At 43.6% G+C, this 18,383-nt stretch overlaps 1 protein-coding gene across 2 annotated transcripts in view; it reads right to left on the bottom strand.

Annotated features, from left to right (window-relative positions):
* The window catches only part of PDZRN3 (PDZ domain containing ring finger 3), a 369,995-nt gene that overhangs the window by 318,129 nt on the left and 33,483 nt on the right, over nucleotides 1–18,383 (bottom strand). For both annotated transcript variants that reach the window (XM_063941027.1, XM_063941028.1), the window contains one exon: nucleotides 12,559–12,666. In XM_063941027.1, the coding sequence (XP_063797097.1) occupies nucleotides 12,559–12,666 (108 nt within the window). The remainder of the gene's footprint in view (nucleotides 1–12,558; nucleotides 12,667–18,383) is intronic.

Below are 18,383 nucleotides of genomic sequence, written 5' to 3'. Positions count from 1 at the left end.
GCGAGCTGCAACTGGATAGCCTCGGCCACTGCTTTAAACCCCCAGTACATAGCAAAGTTAATTGAATCGGACTGGAAATGTGCATTAGTGAAAACAGTTAAAATGCCTAAAGATACATGGTCATGTATGATCATTCTGGATCACTATAAGAAATAGGGCATCTATATACCAGTCACTATGCAATGCTGAGGTAACAAATATTCATGAAAGGCAGCCTATGGATTCACAAGGAACTGCCTACAAAATGTCTGCCTGCACTTTGTACAGTGACAAGAACAGTCTAGGCAGGGCCGTCTTAACAGCAAAGTAGGCCCTGGGCAAAGCAATGGACTGGGCCCCTACACACCCATTCATACAAATTCCTTACTTGACTTCTCTCCACACAATTCTGTATAGTGAATGGCTGGCAGCACTCTGATTGGTGGATAGCTCCAGCCATCCACTAATCAGCAAGCTGACCGCCATTCACCTTCTGCAGGCTGGGAGGCAGGTAGAGAATGCTACTTTGCCGCTGATTGTGTGACCACCACCTGCCCCGCTTGAAGGTCCCAAGAATTGTAGGGCCCTGGGCAGCTGCCCAGTGTGCCTGTACATTAAGATGGCCGAGTCTAGGCCAGTGGTTCACAAACTTTTTTAGAATCACAGCACCTCTAGAGTATCAGAATTTTTTTCACGAAACCCCAGACCAAAAGTTTCTTGTTGAAAAATTCAGAAAAAAAATATTAAATTAAGTAAATTGTGTGGCAAAACGGAAGAGTACTGCTGAAGTGCCACTGCTGAATATACACATCTGCACAGTTTTCACTGTGCATACCCGGCCCACTTAAAAAAAATACCCGTATTTGCCGGCGTATAAGACGACTGGGCGTATAAGACGACTCCCAACATTTCCACTCAAAATATAGAGTTTGTTATATACTCGCCGTATAAGACTACCCCCTTCCACACACCAAATAAAACGTAAAAGAATTTTGACATACTGTATATTATGTATATTATGACCTGATAAGAGATTTGGATAGGGAGTATTTATCAAGGTATGCATAAGAAGGGGGGAGGGGGCGAGGAGAAAGTTGTAAAATGTATAAAAGTATACCCCTGTGTGCATTTAGTGTTACTGGTTTCACATGAGTGCCATTAGTATTAGTATTAGTGTCATTACAGTACCTGTCATTGTCACCATTGTACGGCCACAACGCGACTGCAGCGCCTCCGGCCAGTCCCTGCATCTCCCTGTAATTGGCACTAGTGACCCGCCGCGGCCGCACTGGATATCGCGCGATACTGGATGGTGAGTAGAGTGAGGTGGGCGGGCATCGGGAGGCCACTATGGGCACCGGGCGAGTATCGGAAGGCCACTATGGCAGCTATGTCTATCCCAACTGAAATGCACCCGGCGTATAAGACGACCCCCCCACTTGGAGGCATGTTTTTCAGGGCAAAAAAGTAGTCTTATACGCCAGCAAATACTGTAGGTGGAATTCTTTTGAATTATTTTTTTTTGCAAGAAGAAAATTAGAAACACACCCCAAGATATACATTTCAATGAAGGGGTGATAAAACTACACCAGTACCACTGATAATCAATGCTTGCAACCAAACTGTATTTTCTTAGGGTAACAGTGAGCAGAAATCTGATTGCGGCTCTCGCCACGTTCCACGTGGTAGTGATCAGCTTCATTCACCCCACTGTGACCACATCTTGAACGCATCTGATTATAGATAGCATTCATCTCTGTGGGAACTGCACTGTCAGCAGACACCGCCATTTGTTTCATGAGATGGTCAGACCTAAACGCTGTTTGTAGTATTTACGATCCGGCGAGCACATGAAACAAATGACGGTGTTTGCCGAGATCCATATTCTTATTATTCAAGCTGAGGTCAGTGGGCCGAATTCAGACCTGATCGCTGTTGTGCGAATTCGCAAGGGGATTATTGTAAAACAAAGCGCTTGAAAATAAAAACAATATGTGTGAGTGGTAACCTGCTATAAGAAAAAATGAGTAGTGCAATACAGGTTGAGTATCCCTTATCCAAATATTCCGAAATACGGAATATTCCAAAATACAGACTTTTTTGAGTGAGAGTGAGATAGTGAAACCTTTGTTTTTTGATGGCTCAATGTACACAAACTTTGTTTAATACACAAATTTATTAAAAATATTGTATTAAATGACCTTCAGGCTGTGTGTATAAGGTGTATATGAAACATAAATGAATTGTGTGAATGTAGACACACTTTGTTTAATGCACAAAGTTATAAAAAATATTGGCTATAATTACCTTCAGGCTGTGTGTATAAGGTGTATATGTAACATAAATGCATTCTGTGCTTAGATTTAGGTCCCATCACCATGATATCTCATTATGGTATGCAATTATTCCAAAATACGGAAAAATCCCATATCCAAAATACCTCTGGTCCCAAGCATTTCGGATAAGGGATACTCAACCTGTACCTGAAAGGAAAAAAGGGTTAGATTAATGTTTACAGCCCTTTTAGGATGTGCTGCGGATTCCAATTATATTCCTGAGGTTCCAAATATGCCGTTTAAATGAAGCTGGATATAGGTGAAGTCGGTACCTAACTTTCCCTATACTACCAACCTTGATGAGTTGGTGCAGTCCATCTGCTTCTGTGCTCCTACGGCTGGTTCCCCAGCTCCGTCTTCCTGCTCTCTCCGGCCGCCCGACTCGTTTCAGGCTGCAAGCCCTTAATCATGGATTGCAGCCTGAAACGCGTCGGAGGAAGCGCTAACAATCACGGACTCCACTTCAAAACAAAAAACTGCTTTGTCTCTTCACCAGCACGCTGCTGGACTTTCTCCTCACAAGCCGCCACACAGACCGGGACAGCGATCAGTCATTAAGCGCTGCACAGCGCACGAGTCGGGCGGCCGGAGAGAGCAGGAAGACGGAGCGGGGGAACCAGCCGTAGGAGCACAGAAGCAGATGGACTGCACCAACTCATCAAGGTTGGTAGTATAGGGAAAGTTAGGTACCGACTTCACCTATATCCAGCTTCATTTAAACGGCATATTTGGAACCTCAGGAATATAATTGGAATCCGCAGCACATCCTAAAAGGGCTGTAAACATTAATCTAACCCTTTTTTCCTTTCAGGTATTGCACTACTCATTTTTTCTTATAGCAGGTTACCACTCACACATATTGTTTTTATTTTCAAGCGCTTTGTTTTACAATAATTTACTAATCATTTTTTATACAAAGCTGCTAAAGCACTTAAATCCCAGTCACAGCGCGGTTATTTTATTTATTTATCTCGAATTCGCAAGGGGGACAAATATCAATCGACTGCGCATGCGTACGGATCATAATGCGCACGCGCAACGCAAAACTGCAAAAGAAATCAACGGGGGGGGGGTTTATCGCTAGGCGTACGCAGGTTGATTGACAGAAAGCAGGCGTTTAAGGGTGGTATCTGCCCGTTTTCTGGGAGTGTCAGAAGAAACGCAGGCGTTCCCAAGCTTTTTCAGGGAGGGTGTGTGACGTCAGCTCTGGCCCTATCAGCCTGATTCTTTCGCACTGTAGGTGTAGGTCTTGGGCTATGCACAGACTGTACAGACTGAAAAATTATTTGATGGTGAGTTGCGAACAGCTATGCAGCTGACCGGCGTATGCAAAGCTTTTTGCACGGTGTACGCAGACTTGCACGGGGCAGGTATTCACTCTGTCTGGGCGGCGACTATCCGATCCCAAACCTCTGCAAATTCGCAGAGGTGCGATGAGGTCTGTATTAGGCCCCGAGTACGGTGACTGCTGCTGTATGCCGATGCTTCGAACTGGAAAGGGTGCGCGGTGAAACGTCTACTGGTACGTCTCATTATTCATACTTGCTGTAAAACTTGTAGTGTATTTGATCACTATACATGACTGAAAAATCATCGTGAAAATTCACAAATGCCATAATCATTTTATTAACACCAATCTCCCAAGATGCACTTAAATGGTACAAGAACATCTCACTGGGACCTGTGTCACATGACGAGACATTACTGACAATCTTGCTTTCCGGTCCTATAAATCTCTTGTGCCACCTCCAAATAAGAAACACATGCATGCACCTCAGATGGAAAAAAATGAAAAATAAAACATTAAATAACCTAAAATCCCAAATCAAATATTAACATATGCTGCGTGTGCTTCACGTAACACACTGAGGCCCAGATTTATCAAGCCTTGGAGAGTGATAAATTGCACGGTGATAAAGTACCAACCAATCAGCTCCTAGCTGTCATTTTTCAAACAAAACCTGCAACATGGCAGTTAGGAGCTGATCGGCTGCTACTTTATCACCGTGCAATTTATCACGCTCCAAAGCTTGATAAATCTGTGCTTGACTCTCCAAATTCTGTTAATCTGGATTATCCCGATACTCAGAGGCACTTGTAGTTTCATGTATAGTTTAATCCCAAGTAAGCTACATTTTTATCCCACTCTTGTCTGGCTCGCCCAGTGATCTGTGTTATATTAATATTACATTGCAATGCAATCATGAAAAAGTTATGCGCACTTGGCTACGGTTAAATGCTAAACCTCAGCTGTAATCTGAAACCCCCATACAGCCCCCAAATCCCGGACGCCATTTTATCAACATAATACGAGCAGATACATATTTTCTTGCCAAAAAGAGAAATCTTCAACAGCTGTTTCTTAATTTCCTGAAATCACATATGAAAGAATAGGGATTGCATGAGTTCAGCGCAACAATTTGCCAGGGAATACCTCAGCGAACCAAGCTGTTAAAGAAAAATACATAGTACATCTTACAACTAGGATATATTTTGACTTTATTATTCTAGAAATGTTTAGTAACACATATGGACAGTGGTTATTCTGAGCCAAGATCAAGTTATCTCCACCAGTTTTTTATTTATTAATATAAATGACATCACCTATATTGCTTACATGGCCGTAGTAATACAAAGCATTATTAGCATTTTACAATGGAACAATACTAGTGGTATCATCCTGGCAGCTGTGCAATTAACTTTACTGATACATTCACACTTGGGGTGGGGATTCAATCAGCCAGGAAATTTACTGTGGCTAACTGAACCCCCAGAAGCTATCCAATTAGCCCCGAAAGTCGCCATTCTTCTGGAATGATTTTTTCACCTGCCGAGACATGTGGGGGGAAAAATCCCCGATATCAGCCCTGTTTTCACGGATGTGATCGCAAAAACAGATAGGTCCATGAACTTATCAGAGATTCTATGTGTTTTCATCCGTAAATGTAAACTTTTCAGGCACAAAAAAAAAACAGGGGTTAATTGAAATGTGCAGAATAAAAATCAGGGGGGGGGGATTCAGGGCTGATTGAATTTCCCCTGACAGGTGAATCAATTTAAGGTTCTCTAAAGTTTTTGAGTACTGAAGAGAATACTACTATGGTTGAGTCAGGGGTGGGTATCAGATATCAGCATTTAGCAGTCTGGTCTAATCAACCTGAAGAAAGCGGACGTATGACTGGTTGCTATGGGTTCCAACAACTATTTGCACCAGGCTACAAAATCAGTGTCTTTGAGAGATGTAGTGCTAGCTTCAGTCACAGAAATAAACGAAAGGTTACATCACACTTGGAGATCAAGACAAATACACAAACCACAGCATCGGTAGAATTTAAATCAGTGAGAAAACAGATTTCTTAAAAAACAAGATGGCCACCAGTAAACAAGCACCTTTACCTTGAGCTCTGAGGTAATCACAGTAGGACTACAAAAAAACTCTACCGAAGTTGACAAGCCAACTATGACAGAATTTACTGCCTCAAACTTAATTTTAAAGAGGCATCAGATGACATATAAAAGTTTTTCAAGCGTCCATAGTTACGAACTCATCTAAAAACAGAGCTATTAGTCGCTTTGTGAAAATCAGGCTGTATGTGTACTATATGTAAGTGTATAAGACAGATACTGATAGGTATAGTAAGACGCATTTGTCCAAACAGATCCATGCAAAACATACATTATGGAGGAAGACTGTGGAAGAGTAGACAGAAGGGTTAAACAATGGACATCAAGGGCATTGTGAAATCTATTCCTGGTGTTAGGAATATCCCTTAGCTGTACTAGGAGTTGTCTCATTATCTTTGTAACTGCTGAGGCGATCTGGTGAGATCATGTCGACTGGTCAGGATGCTGCCTGTGACCCCACTGCGGGCCGCAAGCAACCCGCAGACCCTTTGCTGCCCAGCTGGCAACCGTGTGATCCACAGGGATAAATCTAATGCTATTTAGACCACAAATAACTGCATTTGTCTGTGACAATATCCATCAAACAGATTTCTAAGCAGAACAATAATCATACCTCAAAACATTTTGAAAAGTTTAAGATTTATTCATAAAAGGTCCTACTTTAATGAAAAAGGATACGTGTATCCTGGTTTCACCCCTTCTCTTCTATCAATAGCTTAAAGCAGGAAAAAAAAAATATAAGACATTCGAAGCAAATGGCTTCTTCAACTCAGCATCTTTGGGGAAAATCTCTGGAAAATTGGCCCATCAAACTCAAAAACTGTCATGTTGCAGCCTCCGGCAAGGCTGGGAGCCAAACACAGATTAGGAATGTACATTGCAACAAATTGATAAACTTGAAGCAGTTGGAAGATCAGAAGGAAATCCTTGGCACTGAATGTTTTTTAAAACTGCATATTACAGCTTATTAAATCTCGGATTTCATTCATTAATCTAAGATGCTGAGACGAGAAAAGCTCCTCAGCAATTATGTGAATCTATCACCGGGTCTTTCTCGTCGTCCTTAAAACAGTGGTCCTTCTTTAGAGAATCTTAGGCGGCTTAAAAGGGAATCTATCATTAGGGAAAGTTTTAATCCGATTTAACTTTAAACACAGCCATAATTACAATGGCCTTATAAATAGCAGTGCTAGGACAGATAACAATTAAGGGTAATCTGTTACTAAAGCATAAATTGATCACATTTAAAAAAAAAAAAAAAAGAAGCTAATGGACCCTACACACTTGTCGACCCGCTGCCGAGCTGCCCGACGGCCGAAACGGCCGGCGGGCGACCCAGCGGCGGGGGGAGGTGACGGAGGGAGTGAAGTTTCTTCACTCCCCCCCCCCGTCACCCGGCTCCATAGCACTGCATGCTAATATGGACAAGATTGTCCATATTGGCCTGCGTGTTTAAACGAGCTGGCACCAGTGATGAATGAGCGCGGGGATGCGCATCGTTCATTGCTGGTGCCTACACACTGAAAGATATGAAAGGTATCTCGTTCATATCTTTCACTGGTATCGACCAGTGTGTAGGGCCCATTACACTTTTCTAGTGTAATTATATTATTTCTCAGATCCTCACAAATACATTTTAAGCATACTTACCTACTGCCCCGGAAGGTGCAGGAGACTCCCAGTTTTTCGCATAGTCCCCCGAACCCCTGGAAGTGTGGGTGGAACTCCCACATCCCCGCTCACTTCCTAGTGAAACGGGCAGGGTGGAGATATATCAGGAAATGCGAGTCTGTATGGATGGGGCGGGGCTAAAAGAATGTGAATTGCCCAATGATTGGCCCTGCTCCTGATGTAGTCAGCAGCTTCTTCTCTCCAAACTTCTGGAGAAGAGAGCTTGAAGTCGGTAAGTATGGCTATAAGTACCCTTCTTATTCAAGACAGGAAATTTTCTTTCTCTGCAAATTCTAGCAAAAATAACTAGCTTATCCTTATTGCAATAAGCACATTTCATGATGTACAAAACAGAATGGTAGGGGTGCACTACGTACCCAAAATTATAAAAATCCTTCTGTTTCAAATGTACAGAGTTGCAAGCAATTTAATATGTATGCGTTAATGCAAAACATAGCAGTGCTGTACAGTATTTTATCTACTACTTATCCATAATGGACCATTACTTATACATAGACAGTACATACAAGGGCTATTGTATCATTCAATATCGCTACAAGATATATTGGACAATGCTGTGATCTGCAAAGGATCGCAACAACTATAGTATTGGCCCTCATTCCGAGTTATTTGCTCGCTAGCTGCTTTTAGCAGCCGTGCAAACGCTAAGCCGCCGCCCTCTGGGAGTGTATTTTAGCTTAGCAGAAGTGCGAACGAAAGGATCGCACAGCGGCTACAAAATAATTTTGTGCTGCTTCAGAGTAGCTCCAGACCTACTCCTAGCTTGCGATCACTTCAGACTATTCAGTTCCTGTTTTGACGTCATGAACACGCCCTGCGTTCGCCAAGCCACGGCTGCGTTTTTATCTGGCACGCCTGCGTTTTTTCACTCACTCCCTGAAAACGGTCAGTTGACACCCAGAAACACCCTCTTCATGTTAATCACTCTGCGGTCAGCAGTGCGACTGAAAATCTTCGCTAGACCTTGTGTGAAACTACATAGTTTGTTGTAAGAGTACGACGCGCATGCGCATTGCACCGCATACGCATGCGCAGAACGGACGTTTTTTTGCCTGATCGCTGCGCTGCGAACGAAAGCAGCTAGCGAACAACTCGGAATGACCCCCATAGTGTATACCCTAAAATCCACCCAATTCATTGTCTTACTGGATATTCTGTACATCCCGCGGGACGAATTCACAGCCGATGTGGTGTTGTTACAGATGGAGCCCTGCTTATCTATCCCTTTAATAGGATTAATTGAGTCAGTGCGGTCGGACTTAATCCCCTGCTGTATTGTTCTCTGTACTGTATTGCAGCTGAGAACAACAGATGAAGGGTTTATGTTAATAAACCATGTTGTGCCTAGGCGCAGCAAACTAGCCAAGATTACTGTGGACCCATTTGTACATTGTGCTGTCGTACAGTGGACTGCGCAGTGTATGCGGTGGTGTACATTGCAGCGCCACTAGGTCGCACCTTCGGTAGGTGTGTACCCAGATTTAGGCATACACAAATTGCTGGTGCTTCTGAAGAGTAGTTTTATTTGCATAAAGCAAGCACTGTGTGTGCACACCAGTAACGGTATGCGTAAGCCCTGAAACAGATTTTGTCACATTTCCTATGACTCGAGAGGCAGAAACAAAGGGGTGAAGTTGGGGGGATACACAGGGCGTGTGCAGTAAGGACATGTGCCTACACTCTACGTATATACACTTATCAGGAGACATATCTATTGCAGTGCAATGAGAGGCGATGAGGAGGATGAAGATCTGTAGCACTAGCTAGACGCATCTGATTGGATTGCAGGTTGGCCTCTCCAGCTGACAGTTCTAAATTGATCAGTGTGGCTTCTATATTATATGCCGTCACAACCGTCTATTCACATTACTTAATGAAATTTCCATTTGAACAGCAAAGAGATAGAAGTGCCACACTGGAGTTTTACAGGGAGAAATCATAGATGTTTATATTTAATATCTTTTAACTTAATTTAATTTCCATTTGTATTTAATTACAGTTTATATGGTGAGTGTGACTTTCTTTTAGTAATAACACTGTCAAGGTAATTTTCCCTCTTGAGTATGTCCCACTTCATCACATTATTATATTGTGTACAAATATGGCAATATGACATTGGCATTTACTTCTAAGTCTTTACGGTATTGTGGGATTGCACATGCTAATACTATGCCCTATCAGTGCGTTACATTCTCTCTGTATTGTTGTTACTTAATACCCAGGAGCTCTCTGCCCTATCCTGTCCTGCAGAGCTGCCATACAGCCTACCCCACAGACTATACCTATTGCAGAGCTGCCATACAGTCTCCCCCACAGACTATACCTATTGCAGAGCTGCCAGTCTCCCCCACCAGACTATACCTATTGCAGAGTTGCCATACAGCCTCCCCCACAGACTTTACCTATTGCAGAGCTGCCATACGGTCTCCACCACAGACTATACCTATTGCAGAGCTGCCATATGGTCTCCACCACAGACTATACCTATTGCAGAGCTGCCATACAGTCTCCCCCACAGACTATACCTACTGCAGACCTACCATACGGCCTCCCCCACAGACTATACCTATTGCAGAGCTGCCATACGGTCTCCACCACAGACTATACCTATTGCAGAGCTGCCATACGGTCTCCCCCATAGACTATACCTATTACAGAGCTGCCATACGGTGTCCCCCACAGACTATACCTATTGCAGAGCTGCCATATGGTCTCCACCACAGACTATACCTATTGCAGAGCTGCCATATGGTCTCCACCACAGACTATACCTATTGCAGAGCTGCCATACGGTCTCCACCACAGACTATACCTACTGCAGAGCTGCCATACAGCCTCCCCCACAGACTATACCTATTGCAGAGCTGCCATACAGCCTCCCCCACAGACTTTACCTATTACAGAGCTGCCATACGGTTTCCACCACACCTATTGCAGAGCTGCCATACAGCCTGACCCACAGACTATACCTATTGCAGAGCTGCCATACAGCCTGCCCCCACAGACTATACCTATTGCAGAGCTGCCATACAGTATCCCCCACAGACTATACCTATTGCAGAGCTGCCATACCGTCTCCACCACAGACTATACCTATTGCAGAGCTGCCATACGGCCTCCCCCACAGACTATACCTATTGCAGAGCTGCCATACGGCCTCCCCCACAGACTATACCTATTGCAGAGCTGCCATACAGTCTCCCCCACAGACTATACCTACTGCAGACCTACCATACGGCCTCCCCCACAGACTATACCTATTGCAGAGCTGCCATACGGTCTCCACCACAGACTATACCTATTGCAGAGCTGCCATACGGTCTCCCCCATAGACTATACCTATTACAGAGCTGCCATACGGTGTCCCCCACAGACTATACCTATTGCAGAGCTGCCATACGGTGTCCCCCACAGACTATACCTATTGCAGAGCTGCCATACGGTCTCCACCACAGGCTATACCTATTGCAGAGCTGCCATACACCCTCCCCCACAGACTATACCTATTGCAGAGCTGCCATACACCCTGCCCCACAGACTATACCTATTGCAGAGCTGCCATACACCCTGCCCCACAGACTATACCTATTGCAGAGCTGCCATACACCCTGCCCCACAGACTATACCTATTGCAGAGCTGCCATACAGTCTCCCCCACAGACTATACCTATTGCAGAGCTGCCATACAGCCTCCCCCACAGACTATACCTATTGCAGAGCTGCCATACAGCCTCCCCCACAGACTATACCTATTGCAGAGCTGCCATACAGTCTTCCCCACAGACTATACCTATCGCAGACTCGCGCAGACTTCTCTTCTGTCTAATGTACATACTACAGAACATCTTATGGATAAATGTGTGAATGTTACAAGCCTATTTCTCTTGGATTGGGATCAAGTTATATTTTATGTTTATTGGAAAACTAAAAAGAAGGCAACTATGATATTTGGAAACACGTTGGAGGCAACCATTATGCGGGCTATCTATACCCAATTTTGCAGTTTCTTGTCCTAATATACATCTTTTTAACTTTTCACCATCCGTTAAATGACAGTTTAATCTGTTCAATTCAAGAACCCTTGACTAGGAAATGTGTTTCATTTGATGCTTAGCTGTACATGATACACTGTATATAGGTGTTTTGAATTTCATTTGCAATAATTTAACCCAAATACTAAGCTATTTTATTACATGAGCAGCTACACACAGCAACACTGGTCACAACAATTATTGTGTTGTCACAAAAAACAGGAGCAAAGTTAGCTCTTTTCAGCACACCTACAGCAAGCAGGACATTGTCAGTCTGAGGACCATGCAGAGGATACGAGACACAATGGTTCGTCATTAAGCACAGAAAACCATAAACAATTAGCGACTTTCATGGAACCAGCGCCAGGAATGCAGTGATGTTGAATTTAACAACAAATCAGGTGTTTCCATGAATTTTCTAATCCGTGCTACACAAATGACACCTGTAATCTGATTGGTTGCTAATGGCAACACTACACTTTTACTATGCATGAATTTTCTTAAATGTTCTCAAATATTTTACACGTTTTCACACCTTTGACCAAAGAATTGTACATTTTACAACTTTAGTAAATGACAGTCAACATAAGGACATTTCAATAATTTCCACAACTGAACTCACACTAGGGCAAATACAAATAGCCACGGAATGACTTGTGCAGTCCACCGCGTGAAATATCCCAGGCTAACCAATCACAGATCTGCAATCAACCCGCCAACAGCCCCAAGGCAGCATTTAGTGCTCACATCTGCTCAAACTCACAAAAACGCTAACACCAATCTATGGTCAACTATAACTAAATATATTTAATGCATATAAACATTACACACAACAATTGCACAGTTTAAGGTAAAATTCAAGAAAGAAGGTTAGCCACGATCAGAGAACGTTAAATTGTCGGCACTTCCCTAGTAAATCAAGACATGCAGCCTTGTTCCTATATATAGGCGATAAGTTTTAGGGCTTGAAGGTCATCTGTGATTTCATTCAATCAGCATTTGATGGACTTCACTTGTAAAAGATATTTAACATCTTATACGCTTCCTTTTAGCAAGGAGGTCACCGACCCCTCATCAGTTTTGACACGGAACTTAGCCAGACAGATTGCGCATACCTCGATAATCCTGTCATGGATCTGCAGTCCGCCCTCTTTGCCAGCTGGGCCACTGTCACATATCTTTGACACAAAAATTCCTTCACTGGATGTTCCGTCCTGATTCTCCTACAAAAAGTAAACACATAAAAATAAATGCACTAAGACACAACGAACATCAACGGCCATTTAGCCCTGAATGTTGCTGTGTTACTGAGGTAAAATATAAAACATGGACTATTGTTTTCATTCATTTCTATGCACAACTGTGGCATAATGATAGGACTCAGTGTGATGAAAGTGTAAATGAAAGTGACTTGTAAGTAGAGTCATGCATTTTAATGGCAGGGGTAGGTCCAAGCGGCTTGGGAAGTGAGTGTGACATATTGATTTCCTCCATCATGGCCCAGCCCCCCCCCCCCCCCCCCCCTCCCCACCAGAGGATTTGCTCCATTGCACAGCAGGAGAAGGTCCATGGGGTGGCAATTTGCGGCATCAAGGTCCGCCCATTGTGCAAAACGATCAGGAATGATCCAGGAGGATGGCTAACTCTCCCATGGGGTCCAAAAGGCACTCTCAGAAATGTGTTAGTCTGACGGACATTTTGTGGGAATAGGCAAGTATAAGTAGAACAAGGGGGCGATTCAATCAGCCGTGAGCCCCGCAATGAGCCGATGTAACGCTATGGAAACACAAACAATGCACCTCAATTCACGCCCATGACAGATGTGTTCACATACACATTGCTCAAACTAAGGGTACATTGGGGTCGATTCTATTCGGCAACTTAAGAATAGCGCCGGGAATTAGCTCCCGACGCTATTCAATTCAGCTCCAGTTAAGTCGGCAATGTCCCGTTCTCGCCGACTAAACAGGTTGAATTGTCGGGAGAACGGGCATTCTCCGACTTAACTCCCCGGCGCGAGGCTGATTCCTGACAGAATCAGCCTCGCGCCGGCCGCAAGGCAGCACTTTTGTCGGGTTTCTTCTCTCATCCCCCGGGGATGAGAGAAGAATTCCCGACAATTGCGGGTCACTAGCAGCTGAATTGAATAGCGTCGGGAGCTAATTCCCGGCGCTATTCTTAAGTTGCCGAATAGAATCGACCCCATTGACTGCTGGAGATGCATTACATATAGCTTATGTGTGCAACTAAGGGCTTTATTCAGGTTTGTTAGCAAACCAGAAAAGTTAGTAATTGGGCAAAACCATGTTGCAATGCAGGTAGGGCAGATGTAACATGTGCAGAGAGATTTAGATTTGGTTGGGGTGTATTTAAAACGAAATCAAAATCGCAGTGTGGAAATTAAGCAGCCAGTATTTACCATGCACAGAAACAATATAACCCACCCAAATGTAATCTTTCTGCACGTTACATCTGCCCCACCTGCAGCGCAACATGGTTATGTCAAATGTCTAATTTTTTTGGTTTACTAACAAACCTGAATAACCCCCTAAGTCACAGATTTGGGTAGAAAAGGTAAAACGCAGAGTTCCGAGACCAATGGCCTGCACCATGCATTGCGCCATCTATCTGCAACTTTATACCTATAATATTTACAACAAAAGTAGTAAGCCAGTGTCCCTGGTATACTACGAGCGAAACGGTCTGCAGCTACAATGCAAATAAAAAGCCAAATGTAGGAGAAAGTACGAATCGTTACATGTGGCGGAGCATCTAAGTCACGCCAAGCATACTGCACCATATGGCGCAAAAACTAGATTTCTGAGGATACATATGTAGCGCCAATCTCACCCTGAACACGCAGATTTTTCCACACTGCCATACGGTTCTGCAAGCAAAAATCCAGAACTTCAGGGTCACAGTAAGTGCGTTGCATACAACACTCCCTCGGGGAGAGAGCCAGCTTGCGGCTAATTGAATCGACTCCGTAGAACTGACATGTGAATAGATGATCAGGTGAATTCGGACATTTAAAAGTCTGTTCCCCAGCAGCCTTCAGATCACATTAACCAGGCAACTACTGGCCAACAATAACTCCTTCATACAGGGCCCACGCTATATTACCAGTAACTGCTGACAAACTGCACCTTCAGGAATCTCAGTGCACCTGTGACGAGTTATAGGTGGACAGCAGTGAGAGTAATACTGGCTGAAGTTCTAGACCACTTAACGTAAATCATATGGATATTAGGAGACATCAACAGTTGTATTACCATATCCGGGATGGCGCTGACATGTAATGTCATGGCCTTTCGTTAAACGCCAGTGACACTGCATGCTAAACATGATCATGTTTGAGGTGTACTATTAACGAGCACTTGAACTCAATAGAGGAATGAATGATTCCGACCACACATGTAAAGTCATAGCGAATATAGCGCACTGGAACCAATGAGTCCCTTCTCAAACCGGCTGCGCAACCTACTAAGGGGCAGTTGGCTGACCTGTACTTATCCATATATTTTATTTATAGCAAAGTGTGTATTTATTGTCTTGTTCATTAAGGTTCATGAATACATGATAAATAATGAGGCTGTGCATTAGTAAATTCTGCATAACAATAATTGCAACACTAAAACTCATTACAAATAATATAATCTAGTACTGATTGTAAATACGGACATCACTTACTGAAGTACCAATTAGAGGTACTTGCAGAACTAGACACCAGTACAGAAATTGTAGGGGGTTGCAATTATCTTCATATCATTTGCGTATTATAAATAAACATTTAGCCAATGGCAGTAATTTTTTTAAGGACTGAAAGTTTTGAAAACTTTTTATAAATAGAAATCCAAATAACTGGCCAAATTTTAATTCTCTGCGATACATGGGGGTAAATTTACTAAGATGGGAGTTCTATTTAAGATGGGATGTTGCCCATAGCAACCAATCAGATACCAGGTAAATGTTCTAGAAGGTGCTAGATAAATGAGAAGTAGAATCTGATTGGTTGCTATGGGCAACATCCCATCTTAAATAGAACTCCCATTTTAGTAAATTTACCCCATGGTTGTACAATACGGTATGTGAACATCAACAGTTTCCCTGTCTCTTAATGCAGTGCCTACGCAGACCGGCTATGTTGGTGGTCACAGAGTGTTGCAGTCCCGAAGAACTGAGAGGTCATCGCCCTCAATTGGGTCGCCCCAATCAGTCAAATGATCTCTTCTGGCACCAAATAATGTGCTATCACTTTACAGGTGCTTTCAGCCTTTCACTATCCTTTTCAATAAACCAGTACAGGTCAGCGTGTAATTGCTCCATATTTATATATTTTAAGTTAAACGGAGAGATAGGGGGAGATTTATTACAGCTTGGAGGAGGATAAAGGGCTTAATTCAGAGTTGATCGTAGCAGCAAATTTGTTAGCAGTTGGGCAAAACCATGTGCACTGCAGGGGAGGCAGATATAACATGTGCAGAGAGAGTTAGATTTGGGTGGGGAGTGTTCAAACTGAAATCTAAATTGCAGTGTAAAAATAAAAGCAGCCAGTATTTACCCTGCACAGAAACAATATAACCCACCCAAATCTAACTCTCTCTGCACATGTTATATCTGCCCCACCTGCAATGCACATGGTTTTGCCCAACTGCTAACAAATTTGCTGCTGCGATCAGCTCTGAATTACCCCCAAAGTGCCAACCAGTCATCTCTTGTGATTTTTCAAACACAGCCTGTAAAATGAGTTAGAAGCTGATTGGTTTCTACTTTATCCCTAGCTACTTTTTTTTCCTCCAAACTTTGATAAATCTCCCCCTTAATCACTATTCCCAGAGAGGCGATCTAAACGCAGGATATGACATTACATGGTTGCCATGCGAAGAGAGAGCTTCTTCTCTAACACACATGTACAGCTTGCCAGCTTCGCTTTGCGGAAAACCACTGTGTGGATTGGGCTTTCAGACTGGGACAATCATTCTTATTTTAACATGGGGCATTTATAGTTATTTGAGGATTGGGGACAATCACTATTATTTGAATTTCTGGGGAAGGATTAGTCACAGGTGTGAGCAGAAATAAGCGTTAACAACTGCCTAGGGGTTGTTCGCATTTGGGTCGCAGGCCTCTTGCAGGCACTAACTAGTCCTAGTTTTACAAGTGTCAGCATGCAAAAACACCCATGGACGGTCATGGCATGCTTGCACTTGTAGTGCCACGAGAACCTGCACTATGGGGGTCATTCCGAGTTGATCGCTTGCTGACGTTTTTCGCAGTGCAGCGAACAGGTTACTACAGCGCATGCGTATGCACCGCAATGCACAGGCGCGTCGTACGGCTACAAAGCAGATCGGTGCTGGGTGATGGATTTAACAAAGAATCCATTCGCACAGCCGATCGCAAGGAGATTGACAGGAAGAAGGCGTTTGTGGATGGCTACTGACCGTTTTCTGGGAGTGGTGCGGTGAACGCAGGCGTGTCCGGGCATTTGGAAGGCGGATGTCTGGCGAAATTCCGGGACCTGTAACGCTGGATTCATCGCACAGGGTAAGTAACTCTTACCCTGGTCTTGATCTACACAAAACTTTTTTTGCAGAGCAGGGCTGCACAAGCGATCTCAGCCTTGCTATGCAAAGAAACACTCCCCCATAGGCGGCGTCTAGTTGTTCGCACGGGCTGCAAAAACTTGCAGCGTGTGATCAACTCGGAATGACCCCCTATATTTGATAACCCACTTGTGAATGGTACCAGGAAGGATCCATTATTACTTAGAATTGGCTCAGTACTCTATAGGCAAGGAGGCCTAAACATTGTTTCAGCAGGGATCGATGCTGAATAGGCTGGTCACCATACCAACGCCGGTATCCCGGGGTTTAGCATGCTGGCAGGGGAGGGGCGAGCGCAACGAAGCCCCTTGTGGGGTCGCCACAGGTACTATTCCCACTCAATGGGTGTTGTGGACACTCGAGAGTGGGAATAGTCCCTGTTAGTCAGCATGCCTACTGTCGGGATTTTGAGGGGTCGGGATGCAGGCGTTGGTACTGTGACCAGCGGTCAGGTCACATAACTACATACCTTCCATCCATTAAACCCAGAGCTTTACCCACGCCGTAAACACTGCAGGTAATGGAGCATGCTGTCCAATTTTCTGTTTCGTTTTGCCAGGAGCAGCGAAACGCGTCAGAGGCTCCAGCAATCCAACTGTGAACTAGGATCCTTTAAAATCATGTTGGCTGCCATTGCCGTACTGTCCATCATCAATTCAGGATTCCATCCATAGGACCACAGAGCCGGTAATTACCTTATGGTTGGACATCGATCAGTGAGCTAATTCATAAACCCATTGAAATGTCCTCATTGACTGTCTAAATACAAATCTGGAGTATCAACCTACTCGAGCAGATTGTACATTATGCTTTAAATTTCAACAATGATCTGTTCCTCAATCAGAATGCGCAATCACTGGCTTTAATCCTCATGGGCCTAATTCAAGGTTGATTGCAGAACAACATTTTCCTCTAATGGGAAAAACCATGTACACTGCATGTGTGGCAGATGTAACATGTGCAGAGAGTTAGATTTGGGTGGGTTATATGGTTTCTGTGCCGGATAAATACTGGCTGCAGTTATTGTTAAACTACAGTTAAGATTTCAGTTTGAACACACCCCACCCAAATCTAACTCTCTCTGCACATGTTACATCTGGCCCCCCATGCAGTGCAGCATGGTTTTGCCCAAATAGAGGAAAATGTTGTTTTTCAATCAACCTTGAATTAAGCCCTATGTCCGGAGAATGCTCAACCATAACTTTGATTGCCTATTAACATCACAATCATTCATTGTCTAATTTGATCTGTTTTTAACATGTAAATGAAAATTACATTCATTATCTGAAACTTTTTTTTGTTAAACCATCTATGAGCGCTGAATACAGCTTTTG

This window comes from Pseudophryne corroboree, chromosome 9 (genome assembly GCF_028390025.1).
Source record: "Pseudophryne corroboree isolate aPseCor3 chromosome 9, aPseCor3.hap2, whole genome shotgun sequence".
Taxonomy (NCBI): Eukaryota; Metazoa; Chordata; class Amphibia; order Anura; family Myobatrachidae; genus Pseudophryne; species Pseudophryne corroboree.
Note: the sequence above shows the minus strand (reverse complement) of the source record. Positions and strands in the feature narration are given on the sequence as shown.